General features: G+C 42.1%; 1 protein-coding gene across 1 annotated transcript; it reads right to left on the bottom strand.

Annotated features, from left to right (window-relative positions):
• Positions 1-1,948: 1,948 nt before the first annotated feature.
• On the bottom strand, positions 1,949-12,880 carry wnt3a (wingless-type MMTV integration site family, member 3A). The gene is made up of 4 exons (XM_028427223.1): positions 12,759-12,880; positions 8,283-8,524; positions 3,444-3,709; positions 1,949-3,355 (listed from the first exon to the last, which is right to left on the bottom strand). The coding sequence occupies exons 1-4, from the start codon at positions 12,878-12,880 to the stop codon at positions 2,876-2,878; spliced, it is 1,110 nt and encodes a 369-aa protein (XP_028283024.1). The 3' UTR covers positions 1,949-2,875.
• Between the last annotated feature and the right edge of the window lie 1,865 nt (positions 12,881-14,745).

Raw genomic sequence — 14,745 nt, 5'->3', positions numbered from 1 at the left:
CCACTCTGGAGGGGGTGTGTATCAATCTTTCTGTGTGATAATGGGGTTAGATAGCAGTGAGACCTGGCCTCTGGTGGTGACATTGTGCCGGGCTCAAAGACTATCAGGGGTCCAGCGGCTGAGCTGGAGCACTGGTGGGCTCCATTCACACCCAGCCCCTAATCTATCTTGAGATCAGCTCTTTCTCTTCAACAAAGCTCCATCTTTTTTCAAACTCTCATCACTAAGATCTTTTTTTTCTGTTATTATTGTTTCTCAAAAAGCACAGCTGGCTCCTGCAGCCTGTCAAAGGAATCAAATTATTAGTCCAACCTTATTTTCTTCTTTTTCCCTCCCATGACAAATCCAGAGCTCACATTTTATGAGGTTTATGGAGTAAAATGTATTAGAGTTCATGAATGACAGCACATTCATTGACTGCAGTTTTCCATTTTGTGCTGAAACTATAGAATTCATCTGTTTTTTTGTCTAGTCGGCAGAAACTGCCAGCCCAGTCTCACCCCATAATGTCAGGTAGTCACGTGATTTTGAATCGTTTCGTTCATAGTGACACAAATTGTTCTTTTTTTTGTTTTCGTGGCAACAGACACACATGAGGTGATGATCAAAAACAGAACTTAACCGCAGGTGAAAACAAAGCAGCTCGATTATAGCAAGGAAGCTAACGTGTGCCGTTTGCCACACATTCAACACATTGAGCACAACTAAACTGCTTTGTTCGTTAGTAAAAGTTACGACGATAGTTTGGTTGTTTATGTCGTTTTATTTTGGTTAGAGTTAACTTTGAGAAATTACTACAGGCAGTAGGACAAACAACACCTGTGTGCAGTCAGTGAAAAAAAAAAACAGAGATGAGGTAAAGAGGCTACAGCGTTACGAGTCACAACACTGTTTCAAAACAAATCTTGTAAATATATACTTTTACTTACTAATATGTACATGGCAAGAAATAAATAATCATAAAAAAAGACATCAAATTTTAGGAATTCATAAAAATGCAAAAAAACTAGTTTGTACAAAACTTTGGATTTAAAGACAGAGAAATTAGAACATAACCAAATTGTCTGCACAATCAATCACTCACATATAAAGTGAACAGTAATGGATGATGGATGAACAGATCTGGTTCTGATAATCGATGCTCCTTTAGTTTAATGAAGATGGAACCGGTTATAGAGGTTTATTAACACTTTCAGTCAGGGTGTAATCATGCAGTGGGCAACTCTTACATGCCTGAGACATACAGTAGCATTAGACTGGCTGTAAACATTGCTTCTAGAAAAGCATTCCTCCACATTGAGATGACAGCCATTACGTTTCATTATGTAACTTTCTGTCTCGGGTTTCAGTAGTTTTTCCAAATAAATAAATACGGTACTGGGTTTTTTTCCTTAGGGAGAGTAAATTGAATGATCTTTGCCCTGATGTTTAGCATGACTACAAAATACAAAAATCATAGACAACTACAAAAACACAAACTATTTTGGTCTATTTGGTTAAATGGGTATTACTGTAAGCAGGAATTAGTCAAAACTTCACTTTTTTTTAAAGAATATCAAACTACATAAAATAGATTTCTTTCACGGAAAGAATCAACACATGCAAAGAATACACACACAACGAGACAAAAACACACTATATGTACTGTGTAACAACCTAAACACACACACACACACACACACACACACATACATACACATTATCTTAGCAGCATTAAAACAGGGGAAGTATTGATAGTTTCAGCAATGCTGCTTGTTGTTTCGTTTGGGGAGCCACGGCTGAGAATCGTCGCATACACAGGTTTTGGTCGTCACTGCAAACACACAGGGCTGATATAACACAACTTTGTGTTCTATTTAGTTTTTTTTATATTATATGTGTGTAAAGGAAATAAAAATATATCCCTATTATAAATAAAGATCCCCCTCACACACATACACACACTCCAGGTCACATGACATGTTGCTAATACTGTTACAAACAAGGAACATGCTTCATATTTCTCAACGGACACAAGTGCTGACCTTCCAGACTCACTCCCTCACAGGCTCATTGGGGTTTTTCTTTTTTCTTTGGTCTTAACTATTTGTCTCTCTTACTGCTGGTGTCTTCTTGTCAGGTGTTTTCAGGAAATTTGCAGACTGTGTGTATTCTCTGATGTTCAGTGTATGTGGCTCATGTTGTAATAGATAAAATTAGTCATTTATAAAGCAGATATTAACTGGTTAGCTTAGTAATTTGAGAATCTGTAAACATATTACAGCAAAAATAACTACATTCACTCAGGTGCAAGTGCATTCTGACCCAGTAACACTATGAAACACACTCACACAACGATTGTGTTAGTTTTCAGACACACACACACACACACAGACAGACTAGTAATATTGAGGTGGAGAATGCATGTTGTTGAGTGACTGACTGTAAAATTGCTCATACTTGTTACTTTTTGTGGCAAAACAACAGATAATTAAGAAAATTCAAAGTCCTTTCCATTGTTTGCCTCAAAGATTTTAAAAGCAATGGCAGTGTCAAACTATTCTCATCTACTAGGAACACAGGGGGGCAAAAGAAAAATCACCAATATGGTGTTATCAATAATACAACAGTTTTCCTGTCCTACATAAACACACAAAACATTTGTCGCTACAACAGTATTGTCGCCACCATCACAGTCATAGGGATGATGCTTCTTTAAGAGTCAACTGTTTCAGTTGATTTAGGCAGAAGCTGGCTCTTTGTAGCATCACAGCATGAAACACAGCTGTGCCTGTGGACAGGTCCGACAGTGTCTCAAGTCTTGTAACCTGCATTTGTTCTTCTGCGTACTGAAGTCTTTACATTTTGGTGAGAAAAGATGAGGACTTCTACGTCTCTATTTGCAGGTGTGCACATCGTACACTCTCACGCACTCCTGGCAGCTGACGTAGCAGCACCAGTGGAAAATGCAGTGACACTTCTCCTTTCTCTTCTCAGTCCGGGTATTGTGACCTCTGCCGCAGCACAGGAGGTCACAGCCGTCTATGCCATGAGATGTCAGGTTACAGCTGCGATCCCGGGTCCCAAAGGAGCCGGTTTCGGGATTAGGGTCGCAGAAATTGGGCGAAGTTTCGTAGTAAACCAGGTCACGCTCTGTAGGGGGTTTAAAGTAGTTGTACTTGGGTCTCAGGGTCTCCACCCATCCACGGGACTCCTTATGTTTCTCCACCACCATCTCAGAGGCACTGTCGTACTTATCCTTCATGTAATCACCAATGACTCGGAAATCAGGCTGAGACCACCAGCATGTCTTGACCTCACAGCTACCCGACAGACCATGGCACTTACATTTCAGAAACATATTGTCGTTGAGGGACTGTGGATGAAAAGACAACATGTTTATACAAACATAATTTGAATAAATTGACACACATTTTGCATAAAGAAACTTGATGAAAACTAACCATTCGTCCTGCCTCGTTGTTATGGCGGTTCATTGCTGAGCGTGCATCAGGACGATTCTCCCTTGCATCAGCAAACTCCCGAGACACCATGCTGCCGAACTCCACATCCTCGCTGCAGCCACCCCACTTCCAGCCCTCACCAGGGGGGCCCTTGTGACGTGTATCACACCCGCAGATGGTGGCAGAACCTTCAGCGCAGGCACGGGTCACTGCGAATGCCACTCCCGCTGAGGCGATGGCGTGAACAAAAGCTGACTCTCGAGTGGCTGGAGAGAGAATTAGAGACATAGACTGTAAATAAACATGGACGACATGACAGCTCCCCAAAAGTGTGGCAAAGACAAGTAGATAGTCCCCTGGTGGCTGACTGCAGCATAGCTCCTGCCCTACCTCTGTCCCTATGTTAGTAGATGGGACAAGCTAAAAAGGGAGGAAGTAATGTCTTGTCAGTAGCAGATGGAGCAGCCAAGCTAACCGAAGAGTTGAGGGATGGGTTTGCTTAATGCAGAAGTGGGTGGGTGTCTGGCTGAAACAGCAACTACTCTATAGCTTTATCTTTTGACCTCTACTGTGCAGACTCGGGTCCTTCCTCCAATATGGAAGTGCAACATTTTGGCCTCAATCTTGCACAATGGGTGGAGGCAAAGCCTCTTCATCTTTGCATAGAGTGTATGAGTAAGACATTTAGCATTTAGTATGCTTGTAATGAATCAATCACCTGCAAAAAAATGTAGGTCATCACATGTTTCTTTGGAAATATGTTTGTGTATGGCCTTGTACTTACTTACAACCCAACATCAAAAAACTTGCACACATCAGTAAACTGTTGGCTGTACGTGTTAAATCTACCAAAGTGTGCCAGTGCATAGGTTCATTCAGCCCAGACATAAATCGTCCTGTCTCTAAATAAGGCCAGCAAGGCCTCTGTGTCTCTGCCTGCCATAACTAACTGATGAGTCAGAGGGATCAGGATCTTCCAGAGAGAGATGAGAGGAAGAGACAGGCCTGACAGGGCCTATAATTAAGAGACTCATTAAGCCTTTGAAAGGTTAGGAAACATCTCTCACTGAGGGGACAACACACAGACATGATGTGCAGATGAATCTGTAAGTGACCAGATATAGTCCCAAAGGGAGATTGGAAATGAAAGATAAGGCAGCTGACTTTCCTTGTCAGGATCCATTATGGCTTTGAGTGTATGTACTTGTATGGTCTTGCACAATCACAAGAAAAGACAGAGAAAGAGTACAGAGAGAGAGAGCCAGTAATATACAGAGATAGCTCATGAGTGGAATCTGGCATGGTGTGTACATGAGAGGAACAGTGCATGCTTCTGTCTAAAGAACAAAAACAATAGGGAGGGAGAGAAAAGAAAGAAAGAAAGAGAGAAAGAAGGCATACAAAGCTAAAGGGAGTAGGAGCTCCTCCCTTACAGCAGGTTACAACCAGTTTGAGGACTAAAGGGCATTAGTAACAATGATGCAAGAGAAAAGGTCTGCTGGCATCCTCCACCACCCATTTCAGACCGCTACTGTGTGTGTACAAGGTTACTGATGTTCACCTGATTGTCTGGTGCTGATTAAGGATTCTGTAAATACAATCAAATTGTAATAATTTAAACGTGTCACGCTGCACAGACTTTCATTTTATTTTACGAAAGTGTGATGTTTTCAAGAGGAATCCTTTTGGAAATTGTGACTGCATTGATGACTGGCAGTGGAGCTACAGAGCATCAGAGGATGGAGAAGTGAAAAAAAAGGATTATCTCAGGATCAAATGAGTGAGAAGGAAGGATGGACCTGTGAGTGACTCAAGGAACTCACCAGGAATAAAGGTTTTTTTTAAGGAGGTCTCTCAGGTCATGGATTTCTTGAGATGGGCGCACAATTAAATTTTATTTGATTGTTCTTGATTTTTTTTTTTATGACACCTGGAAACACCTCTGACACTGCTTTTCTTAGCTTTATGACCAATTTATGGCATTTAAGGACACTTTTTTCCAGACAATGTGTTTCCAACAAACTTTGCCAGACCCTGACAGGCTGAGTGGTCCCTACAACCTGCTGGGGGGTTGAATCCCCTATTGTGCTGCCACTGTCACGCTGTGTTAGCCCCACAATGGCCCCAGATATTTTATATGAAATTTGCCCTGGCTTGTGATTAGTGGGGACCAAGTTAAGTCATAGCAACAGAGAACTATGCATTGGCTGGACCCCGCTTGTCGGCAGACAGGGAAATCCCTATTCAAATGGTTTAATAAAACAATCTAAAGGGCGTGTGAATGGGGAAAAGCACTTTTTCTCCTGCTTAATCTCATGGTTGCGAAGATATTGTGCTCTGAGCAGTGCCCAGCAGGGAGTGGGGCTAAGGTCCCCCCATCAACTCCATTTACCACACCCCTCCTTTCTTTCTCGCCCAGAGTTAATGATATACTGGTGCGCTAGCTTCCCTCCCCCAGCACGGAGAGACATACGTCTCATGAAAAGCAGAGACCTCTTAGCTCATCCTAAATAGTTACACTTTCTTATCCTCAGGTCATAGGTCGAAACCCACATCCCCTGACCTTTTCCTGGTTAGTTTAGATGCGACTCTGTGGTTTAGGTTAATTTATTAGGTGTATTTCCTGCTCTACAAAGCTGCTTGGACAGGCCACAACAGGGCATGAAGGTTAGATAAGCCCGAGCTACAACAGTGTAAAAGCTTTATATGCTCTGTATATATTCTACAGCAGCTTCCTATGCATCTAATTATAATTTAATGGTTTCAAGTAGAGTAGTGATTCTGCATGTCTCTACCTGTACGGTTGGTAACACCTGTGAAATTGTCCACTTTTTCTAGCAAAGGTACCCTTTACTAATTTTGTCATATGACTCATAAACCAGCGATCATACCATTATAGTAGGAAGGCGTTCTGTAAATGCCAAGAATGCCGAAGCGGCTATGGGATCGGCTCCGTGGACTCAGAACACCTGCGTAGCTTTCACCTTTCATCACTGGCAGATTCCAGCAGTGCATGTTTTGACACTTTAGTTAATGTAAATTAATGAGCGCTGACGCAGACGTAGCCTGCAGGTAGGGCTTGTGATATGGGGTGTGGAGAGAGAGAAAGAGAGAGAGAGAGAGAGAGACAAAGGTTTTAGACTATGTGTAAGTGAGAGAACGAGAGACAGAATATGCCTCTGTGTTAAAGACCTAAAGAACTTTTTTTTATACTTTTAGCTGTAGTCTCAGTTCATAAAATCTCCCAGCCTTCCTCCTCACTCCATCTTAATCCACCTCAATAAAACAAACTTCCAGTGTCCTTGCTGAAGGCGTGGAGGACACGGGCAGTGATGGGCTAAGTGACTAAGTCTCTGACGCCAATAAAGGTGCCTATACACTTCCTTTCAGCTCAGCCCCCCCCCCCCCCCCCCCCCAAAAAAAAAAGGCAGGAGGAAACTGACACACAACAGTCTGAACTGCAGACAAACAGACACCAGTGAGGACAATGGCCCTGTTGCACAGACAAACACCAGCATCAATCAAATCCAATGAAATAGAAGCCCTCTCCTACTAAGCCCTATCAAAGGCCTGTGAGCCCCTGAGCCACTCTCCTCGGCCTTTGACAAAGGCACTTAATCCAGCCACTTTGACCTCTCACATTATTAAGAGCCTGAGTGACCTTAATCCAATCAAAATGATTTACTAAAGCCCAGTAGCCGCCTTCTCTTTCCAGTCAGTACCCCTGCAATTTAGGCCTGAGAGGGGAGGCGCTGGGATGTGGTGGCATTTTGCACCACAATAGGGTTAGGATTGAGAACCCCTATCGTTAGCCACCTACTTGAGCTCAAGCCTCCTCTATCAACTGACTCAAGAGTTTATTAAAAGCAATTGCCCTAACTGACCCCACCCAAAACCCCTCATGTGTGCATCAATCTTCTGTAAACTAAGTGGAAAGTTTAGATTCCTGACCCTCAACTTGTGCGCTAATTCTCCATTTTGAAGCCTATAATTCATTGTAGGCATCTGAAACGTCTAGTTTACATTTTGAACACATTGAAGCTGTACTTGGATTATTTTACTTATTTGTTTTAATGACCAAAGTTAGATGAAAAGCAAAATCTAAAATCTAAAACCAGCAACTCCCATCATGTATCATGGCACTGTTTAATTTGTATCACTGACATAATCTCTTGAATACACTCACATACGAAACTATAAACAGTGTTTCTTTCTTGGTTTTGAGCCTGTATTGGACGGTGGGGATTTCTGTTGCCTGAGCTCCTGATTAGACACATACCTAAGAGTCATCATCACATAATCTTAACTTGGTTCACTTTGACTTCTTGTGCAGGTTACTTCAGAGGTAGAGCAATCCCAGGGGATCCCCTCCTAAAGAAAACTCCAACAAGACAGAACTCACTCGACTTAGAGCTGATTGTGTGCATTATTTCATGCATACAGGCCTCTCGGAGCTTGTTCAGTCTGAAGTCTATTTAGACAAGGATTTGACTCAGCATAATGAATGATGCACGCAGGGAGGGCAGCTTTTCAAATGCAAATATAAAACAAAGAGATTGTTAAATGAAGAGTTTATCAGTGCAGATACACAATAAGTCACTTTTATTTTTCATTTTTCAGGTCGTTTAAAGACTTTGCAGAGGGTGACACAGCGCCAAACAGAAACTCAGACGCTGTTGCTATCCCTAAGGTGCAATGTTTTGTGTGTTCACACAGGATTTAAGGTATAGTCATTGTGATTTTCTGCAGAATGTGCAGAAACTGTCTGTTCAGCTTTGTGAAATGTCTGGAAAGAAGAATTTTAGCTGACTTCTGACCCAGACGTTATTGGAACATTACCTTTATCTAAAACTGGTCCAAATATGGCCAGGTTGTTGTTGACCGTGGTGCAGTTCCAGCGTCGGCCTCTGAACTGGTGCTGGCATTCCTGGATGCCAATCTTCACCCCTTCTGCCACGCTGGGCATGATTTCCACATAGTTCCGGCAGAAACGCAGCTGCTTGGGCACCAGACCTGGTATGCTGCCACAAAGGATAGGTTGAGTACCCAGTGATGAGTACTGCTGGCCCACAGCTAGTGACCTGGAAGGAGAGAGGAAGTCACACTGTCAAGGGCATTCTCATAATTATCTGTCTGTGTCTTCCTCTATTGATAAAACAGGGAGACTTATTTCCCTCCCGGTGCAGTTTAATGTTACGTCTGACTGTGATCGTGTGTGTGTTTATTTGCTGTATCAGATGCTACCATTAGGCGTCCATCCCTTATCCCTTCAACCACCCTCTCTGCAGACACCTGGCCTTTGTGTGTATTGAAATTGCAGCCCTGCCACCACAGAAGCAGCCAGTGTTTCTGCTTGAGATGAAAGTCCACGATGCATCTAGAGGTCTTCATAGACCTTAAGCTGACAACTAGGAAAACTACACCTTGTTATTAACTGTCCGCACACTTAACAGGCCTTCAGAAACTTCAGAGAGTGTATTAAGAGTAACACCAACACCCCCCCCCCTCCCGTTTTCGTCTCCCTTTGAGGAAGGTATTCTGGGATACAACAAGTGCAAACTTGGTTCAGTGATTACATCTCTCTGTCTTCATGCCTTTATTGCTTTCTCTCTGTCTTTATTTTCAGTGGCCTCTCAATTAGGAGATTTTGTAACTAGCAATCAGAGAAATGAGACATCCATTGTACCACAGCACGCTGTGTAATTGAGCCACTTTAAGAAACATTTTTTCTAATTTGTGCTTGTTCGTTGAAGCTTTGAAATTTCCACAACACACAGTGGTGTATTCAACCATACTGTATGTACTGTTTAAAAAAACGCTGATGTCAGGGAGGCATCTGTCCAAGATCCATATGCAGCAACAACATCTGATCTGAGTACACTGCACTGTACTGTGGTTAGAAAAGGTTTGAGCCGGAAACATTTTTTTTTTTTTAAATATATGAACCTTTGACCTCTGATGAGCCACCAAAATCAATATTTTGACTCTCAGTCACAGAAGAGCCAAATTATTTAATAGCAGAGTTTCTATTATTTTTGGCAGATGCTTGCAGAGTAGCTACAAAGTAGTTTGTTGGCAGTCCAGACGAGTCCTTGTTTTACATCAACTGTCTATTAAGACTGAACACTGGCAGGAGTGCCTGACGATCCTCCCCTCAGAGATACCAACTCTACTGTACTGCTGTACTGTAGGCGAAGGCAGCAGGTGTGCAGCAATTCTGCTGCTCACTTAGCTCAATATCTGCTGACCTGTTCACTGTTATTCCAGACTAATAACCAATCACAACAAGATTACCAAAATTCCTGACACTGACCCTCAGGCAGTGTTGTTAACAACCCCCAAAATAATGATCTCCTCAGCCAGATGACCCCATCCTGTCGGATCTGCAACGTGGCTGATTCCAGTTCGCTTTCATTATTAGACCTTAATGTCAAGGTGTTTTTGAGCCATCAGCTGACTTGCTGAGTGAAACTCAGTTATTTCCCCCTCAAGCAAATGTCAGAGTAATGTGTCACATTGGTTTCAATTGAATTCTCTACAGACTAGACTGCTCTAGTTAATCACAAATGAGACATCCAGTAGGCGAGCGACAAGTCTGATACAACCATCAGTAAACAAAGCCACCCCTGCTGCAAATTCACCTTCATGTGGTCAGCGGCACATCACTCTCACTGAAGTCCACGTCACTAACATCTGCAGCCCACTGAATTAAGACATCTAATGCTAATGCTAAACTCATTAGCATCAAGTAGAATATCTGGTTGCAGATGGGACAGAATCTGTTTTCATGCCATACCCGACCAACCAGCAACTCAGCTGTCTGACAGAGGACATGTTGTTAGATTAGCGCTGCCCTCCATCTTTTGTCCTGCAAGACACACACTTTTTGTGTAGCCCTGAATCAACACAACAGCCATTTACAACCATGATCTCCAAGGTCTATGACTGTGAGAGTTTGGAGTGAAGGGAGGTGACATGAAGCCCTGTGCAAGCCTCCAACAAGTAGAGGAGCATCAGTGTGAAATTACAGAGACAAAGAGGCATCTCTGAGGTTTTACATGAATGAACACCAACAGACAGACAGTAAGCTGAAACACAAGAGTTCCAGGAGTGCTCTCTCAGTCTTTCATGATCCTCAGTGCTCATCATGACTACACCTGTGAGGGTCAATTTGCATTCATTTCTGCCAGGTCATCTCGGTGATGAATCAAAGTGCTGAGGCGGCTCCACTTTATGCGTCTCAGTGTCTGTCTCAGTGGGGCTGAGTAATCCATGCCACCTCTTCCTGTGCCTGTGCAGGGAGGCAGGGCATGTTCCACCAGGGATGATTTATGATTTTTTTGAAAGCAGCTATTGCATAAAGAGCAGTGTTTTTTGGATACATTCTTCCAACAACCATTTAAACCTGGCAGCAGATATTTATTGAGGGTTCCTTACTGCAGCATCTCTACTTCTTCAGAGGCCACAATGTCCAATAGAACTGATAAAGAAACAGCAGATTCAAGAGTTTGTTGTCAAATGAACACTCTACAAATAAATACTTAAGAAGAACATATATGACACTGAATTTTTGTCTTGGTGCAGACTTTTCCCCCCTCTCATCTAAGTGTATCCAGAACAGGTTTAATGCATATTTCAGCAAGCCCAAGCAGGGTGCCTTAGAATTACCACTTACTCGTGGGCCCTGAGGCCTTGGAGCCGACTTTGACATCAAGAGAATATGTTTGGGAAAAGGAATGTGCGGCAAGCTTTCACCTCCAGGTATTTATCTTCTAAGGTGGGGTGGACTAGAGAAGAAGGCGGTGGGGATCGCGGGTGCAGCCAGGCTATGTCATGGCAGGTCGAGCAGAGACAGACATGAACCTGTCTTATAGTGCAGATCTGTATCCACACAGACTGCTGCGGCGCACAGGTTGAGTGTGATGCCGCTCTGACGGCCACTTGAAGGCAAGTTCTGCAGCTTCTGTCAGCAAAACATCCCAAGTTCCCTTTTCACATGAGCCACAGATCTTACAAAGCTGGCGTGCCGTTTGCAAAGAAAGGAGGACAATGCAGGCTTATTGAGCGCCATCTGAAAGGAACCGCATTATTTGTCTTGGGATGAGTTGCCATGAAACAAAAAAAAAAAAAGAAAAAAGTTCAATGTTACGTCAAGACAGCAGAACGCCATGTGCTACTTGTGCAGTCAGAGGTTGTTTGTATTGGTGGGAGTGATACAGCAAACCAGGTCCCACTATGTTTACACGCCGCTCTTCTGTTGTTACACTGAGCTGACCCACCCTCTAAAATCAAACCATCAACACAGAAAGTTTGGCTTGCTGCAAGGTTTCAGTCCTGACTGAATGGAAACCTGCCTTCCATTGTGTCCTCCACACGGCTCTTTGAAATTCAGAGCGCAATTCAACAACAAAGGTAAATCAGATGATATTCAACATATATTCATCAAACAATGAGGCCACAGTGTTCAGTGTTTCTTCAGAGGGCTCTCTGGATTTCCTACCAGCTGAGCATGTAATTAGTTTCTCATCAGTCTTACCACAAGGGGACCCATTAGGAGGAGTAGATGAGGGAACACCCAAGCAACCCAAAATATTAATAATGATTTACAAAAAAAATCTGTGACATTTGAGGTATTACATTAAACTGTATTACATCAGGGGTTTTGTATGATTTAAAAGATGAATAAACAAAGATAAATATCAATGTCATATATATATTTATGTTGTTAGGTAAAGGTTTTGCTTACTATGAAGATGGAGCCAAACTTCCTAAAAGGGAAACTATTTCAAATGCATCGATCATCTTCATAACACTGCAAGAACTGTATCATTTATTTACCATCTCTAAACGCTGGTGTTTTTTTTTCTTTGCCCTGTGTTCCTTTGACCCCCCCCCCCCCTCCTCACTTACGCGCACACGCAAGCACACAAAGTTTGCACCTGCTGCACTTTTAAAAAATGAACTATACTCTCTTTTAAAATGCATCGATCATACTGCAAATAGGAGTCCTACCCATAAAAAATAAGCTTTAAATTCAGGCAGAACTGTGCATTTTCCTCAGATTTTATATACGTCCCTGTAGGTCTGTTGTCTTCAGGTGATGCATGATATTATCTAGGATTTATTGATAAAATCAGCATCTGCACCTCTGTCAAAGTGAAGCTGCAACAACTTTACCATCAGTGCGCACAGCCGTGCCGCCGCTGTCAGCAAAGAAACACTCAAAGTGACACACACACACACACAAGCTGATCTTATGATAACATTAAAAAACATGACATGCTTTGTGCAGGAAATAATGAAAATAAAACTCACCACCAGATCGGATAGCTTGCCATGACATGCGTAAGCCCACAGAGCAACAGGAAACATCCAAGGTATATCATCCTTAAAGTTTCGCAAAACATCTCCGGCAGAATGCCTACATGTGCGCCCATCCGCGCACAGATTCAAACTGAGGAGCGAAGACCAGGCTGAAAGGAACCTGCTGTGATGGATGTTTATTTCTAACCTCTCCAAAAAAACACTGAGGGAAATCTTTCTTTCGCAACTCAACTGCTCGTGGCAGAACTCGGCAGCTAAATATTAAAAGTTAAAAGCTGCTTGCTTTTTTTTTTTTTTTTTTTTTTTTTAGGACCCAATCAGCAGGTATTGCCAAAGGGTGAATTCTGATGATATGTTCCCTCTCTGTTGACTAGTCAGGCGGTTTGAAGTCAAAGAGCAGAATGAGCTAATTTTAAGATGTGTTTTAGTGCTCACTGAGAATTGGTCGCATTAGCATGCAGTGTGTGTGATATATAATGTTGTTTAAAGGCAGAGAGAGGGAGGGTCTGAGGGATTTTAAATAGACATCGGAACCCCTGTGGATTGCGTAGCTATAACAACCTGTCCGGATTTCACTCCCTGGCTTGAAGCTGCTAAAATGCAGAAATAAATATGTGTGAATTGCTTAAGAGCATTATTAAGGTCTGCAGCCCCTTTATTTGTGCCTGTTTGTCATGGACGGAAGATTAGAAGTTTAGAAGTTTTTTTCTGATGGGTTGACAACGAATTAAATGAATTAAAATTAGTTTTTTTCCACAGTAATTAGTTTAATCTATTCTTTATTATGTTGACTGCATTCTAAAATAAATAAAAAGCTCACATCCTGAGCATTCATTAGAGAGGACAGGTATTTTTTTTACTCTGTCAGAATATTCCAACGAAAATATCCCATAACTGGCCGCACCATTGACTTTAAATGCCCGAGCGTGTTTCCTTTTCTCAATGTCAAGTGGCTGTTGATAGCTGATCTAATAGGAGCTGGACCGGTCTCTCATTTACAGGCACTGATGCTTATCTGTAGATTAAAAAAAAAATCCTGTTGTGCAACATCGGTGACTAATCAGATTGTAAAGAAGACAAAGAAGCGCTTAAATGGGCTCTAACACACACAAAAATAAAATTTTTATTTTCACAATGCTTTAGAGAAGACATTTTGTTTTTACATTATTAAAAGATGAGAATAAAAAGTGTTGATGTAATTAAAAAAGTGTCATGAATGTGTGACTGAAAATAAAGTGGGCCTTCCCAGATATGCGTGTAAATGAAGCCTGCGTGTATTCTACCTGTCCTATAACGAATATGTCCACCATTCATGTCCACAACACACACACAGTGTCCCTTTACCTTTAACACACTTTCTTACACTCAGCGCGGGGAAGGGGCTGAACTCTGAGCGCTGCAGCTGGATTACCTCTGATTGTTGTTGTGTCGTCCGCTGATCCAGCGACTCACACAAACCTGTCATTAGTTTTCTAATTTATTTATATATATATATATATATATGTTTGATATAGCTATATATATAGTGATGATGTGAAATCTTTAATCCTGACTGGTCTGGAAGAGGCGGAACCGTGTGAGGCCTGCACGGGGCCTCTGGAGGTGGTACAGAGGCAAGATGTTAGCGCCATCTAGTGGAGCCTGGGAAAGGACACTCACTTCTTACCATAAGAAATACTTTTCAATCCAGATTTTTGACAACAAGTTCAATCAGGCATTTCACATGATATGAGCACTTAAAAAACTGTCCCTGTAAGTTCGAATCAGTCCTCCCACCTGGACCTGAACACGTCTTTCCCCTGGTTCAAATGGACATAGAGTCATAGACGATTTATGGCTTAGAATTATCCCTTCAAATCAATCTGTCAATTAATCAATCAAACTCCATTTAGCAGTGCTTAAATAAAATGCAAAGTGCTTTACAGGAAATCCAAACAATTTAAGTAATAACAACAGAATTGTACAACTGTATTTATTA

This window comes from Parambassis ranga, chromosome 17 (genome assembly GCF_900634625.1).
Source record: "Parambassis ranga chromosome 17, fParRan2.1, whole genome shotgun sequence".
NCBI lineage: Eukaryota > Metazoa > Chordata > Actinopteri > Ambassidae > Parambassis > Parambassis ranga.
This window is presented reverse-complemented; position numbering and strand designations above follow the sequence as displayed.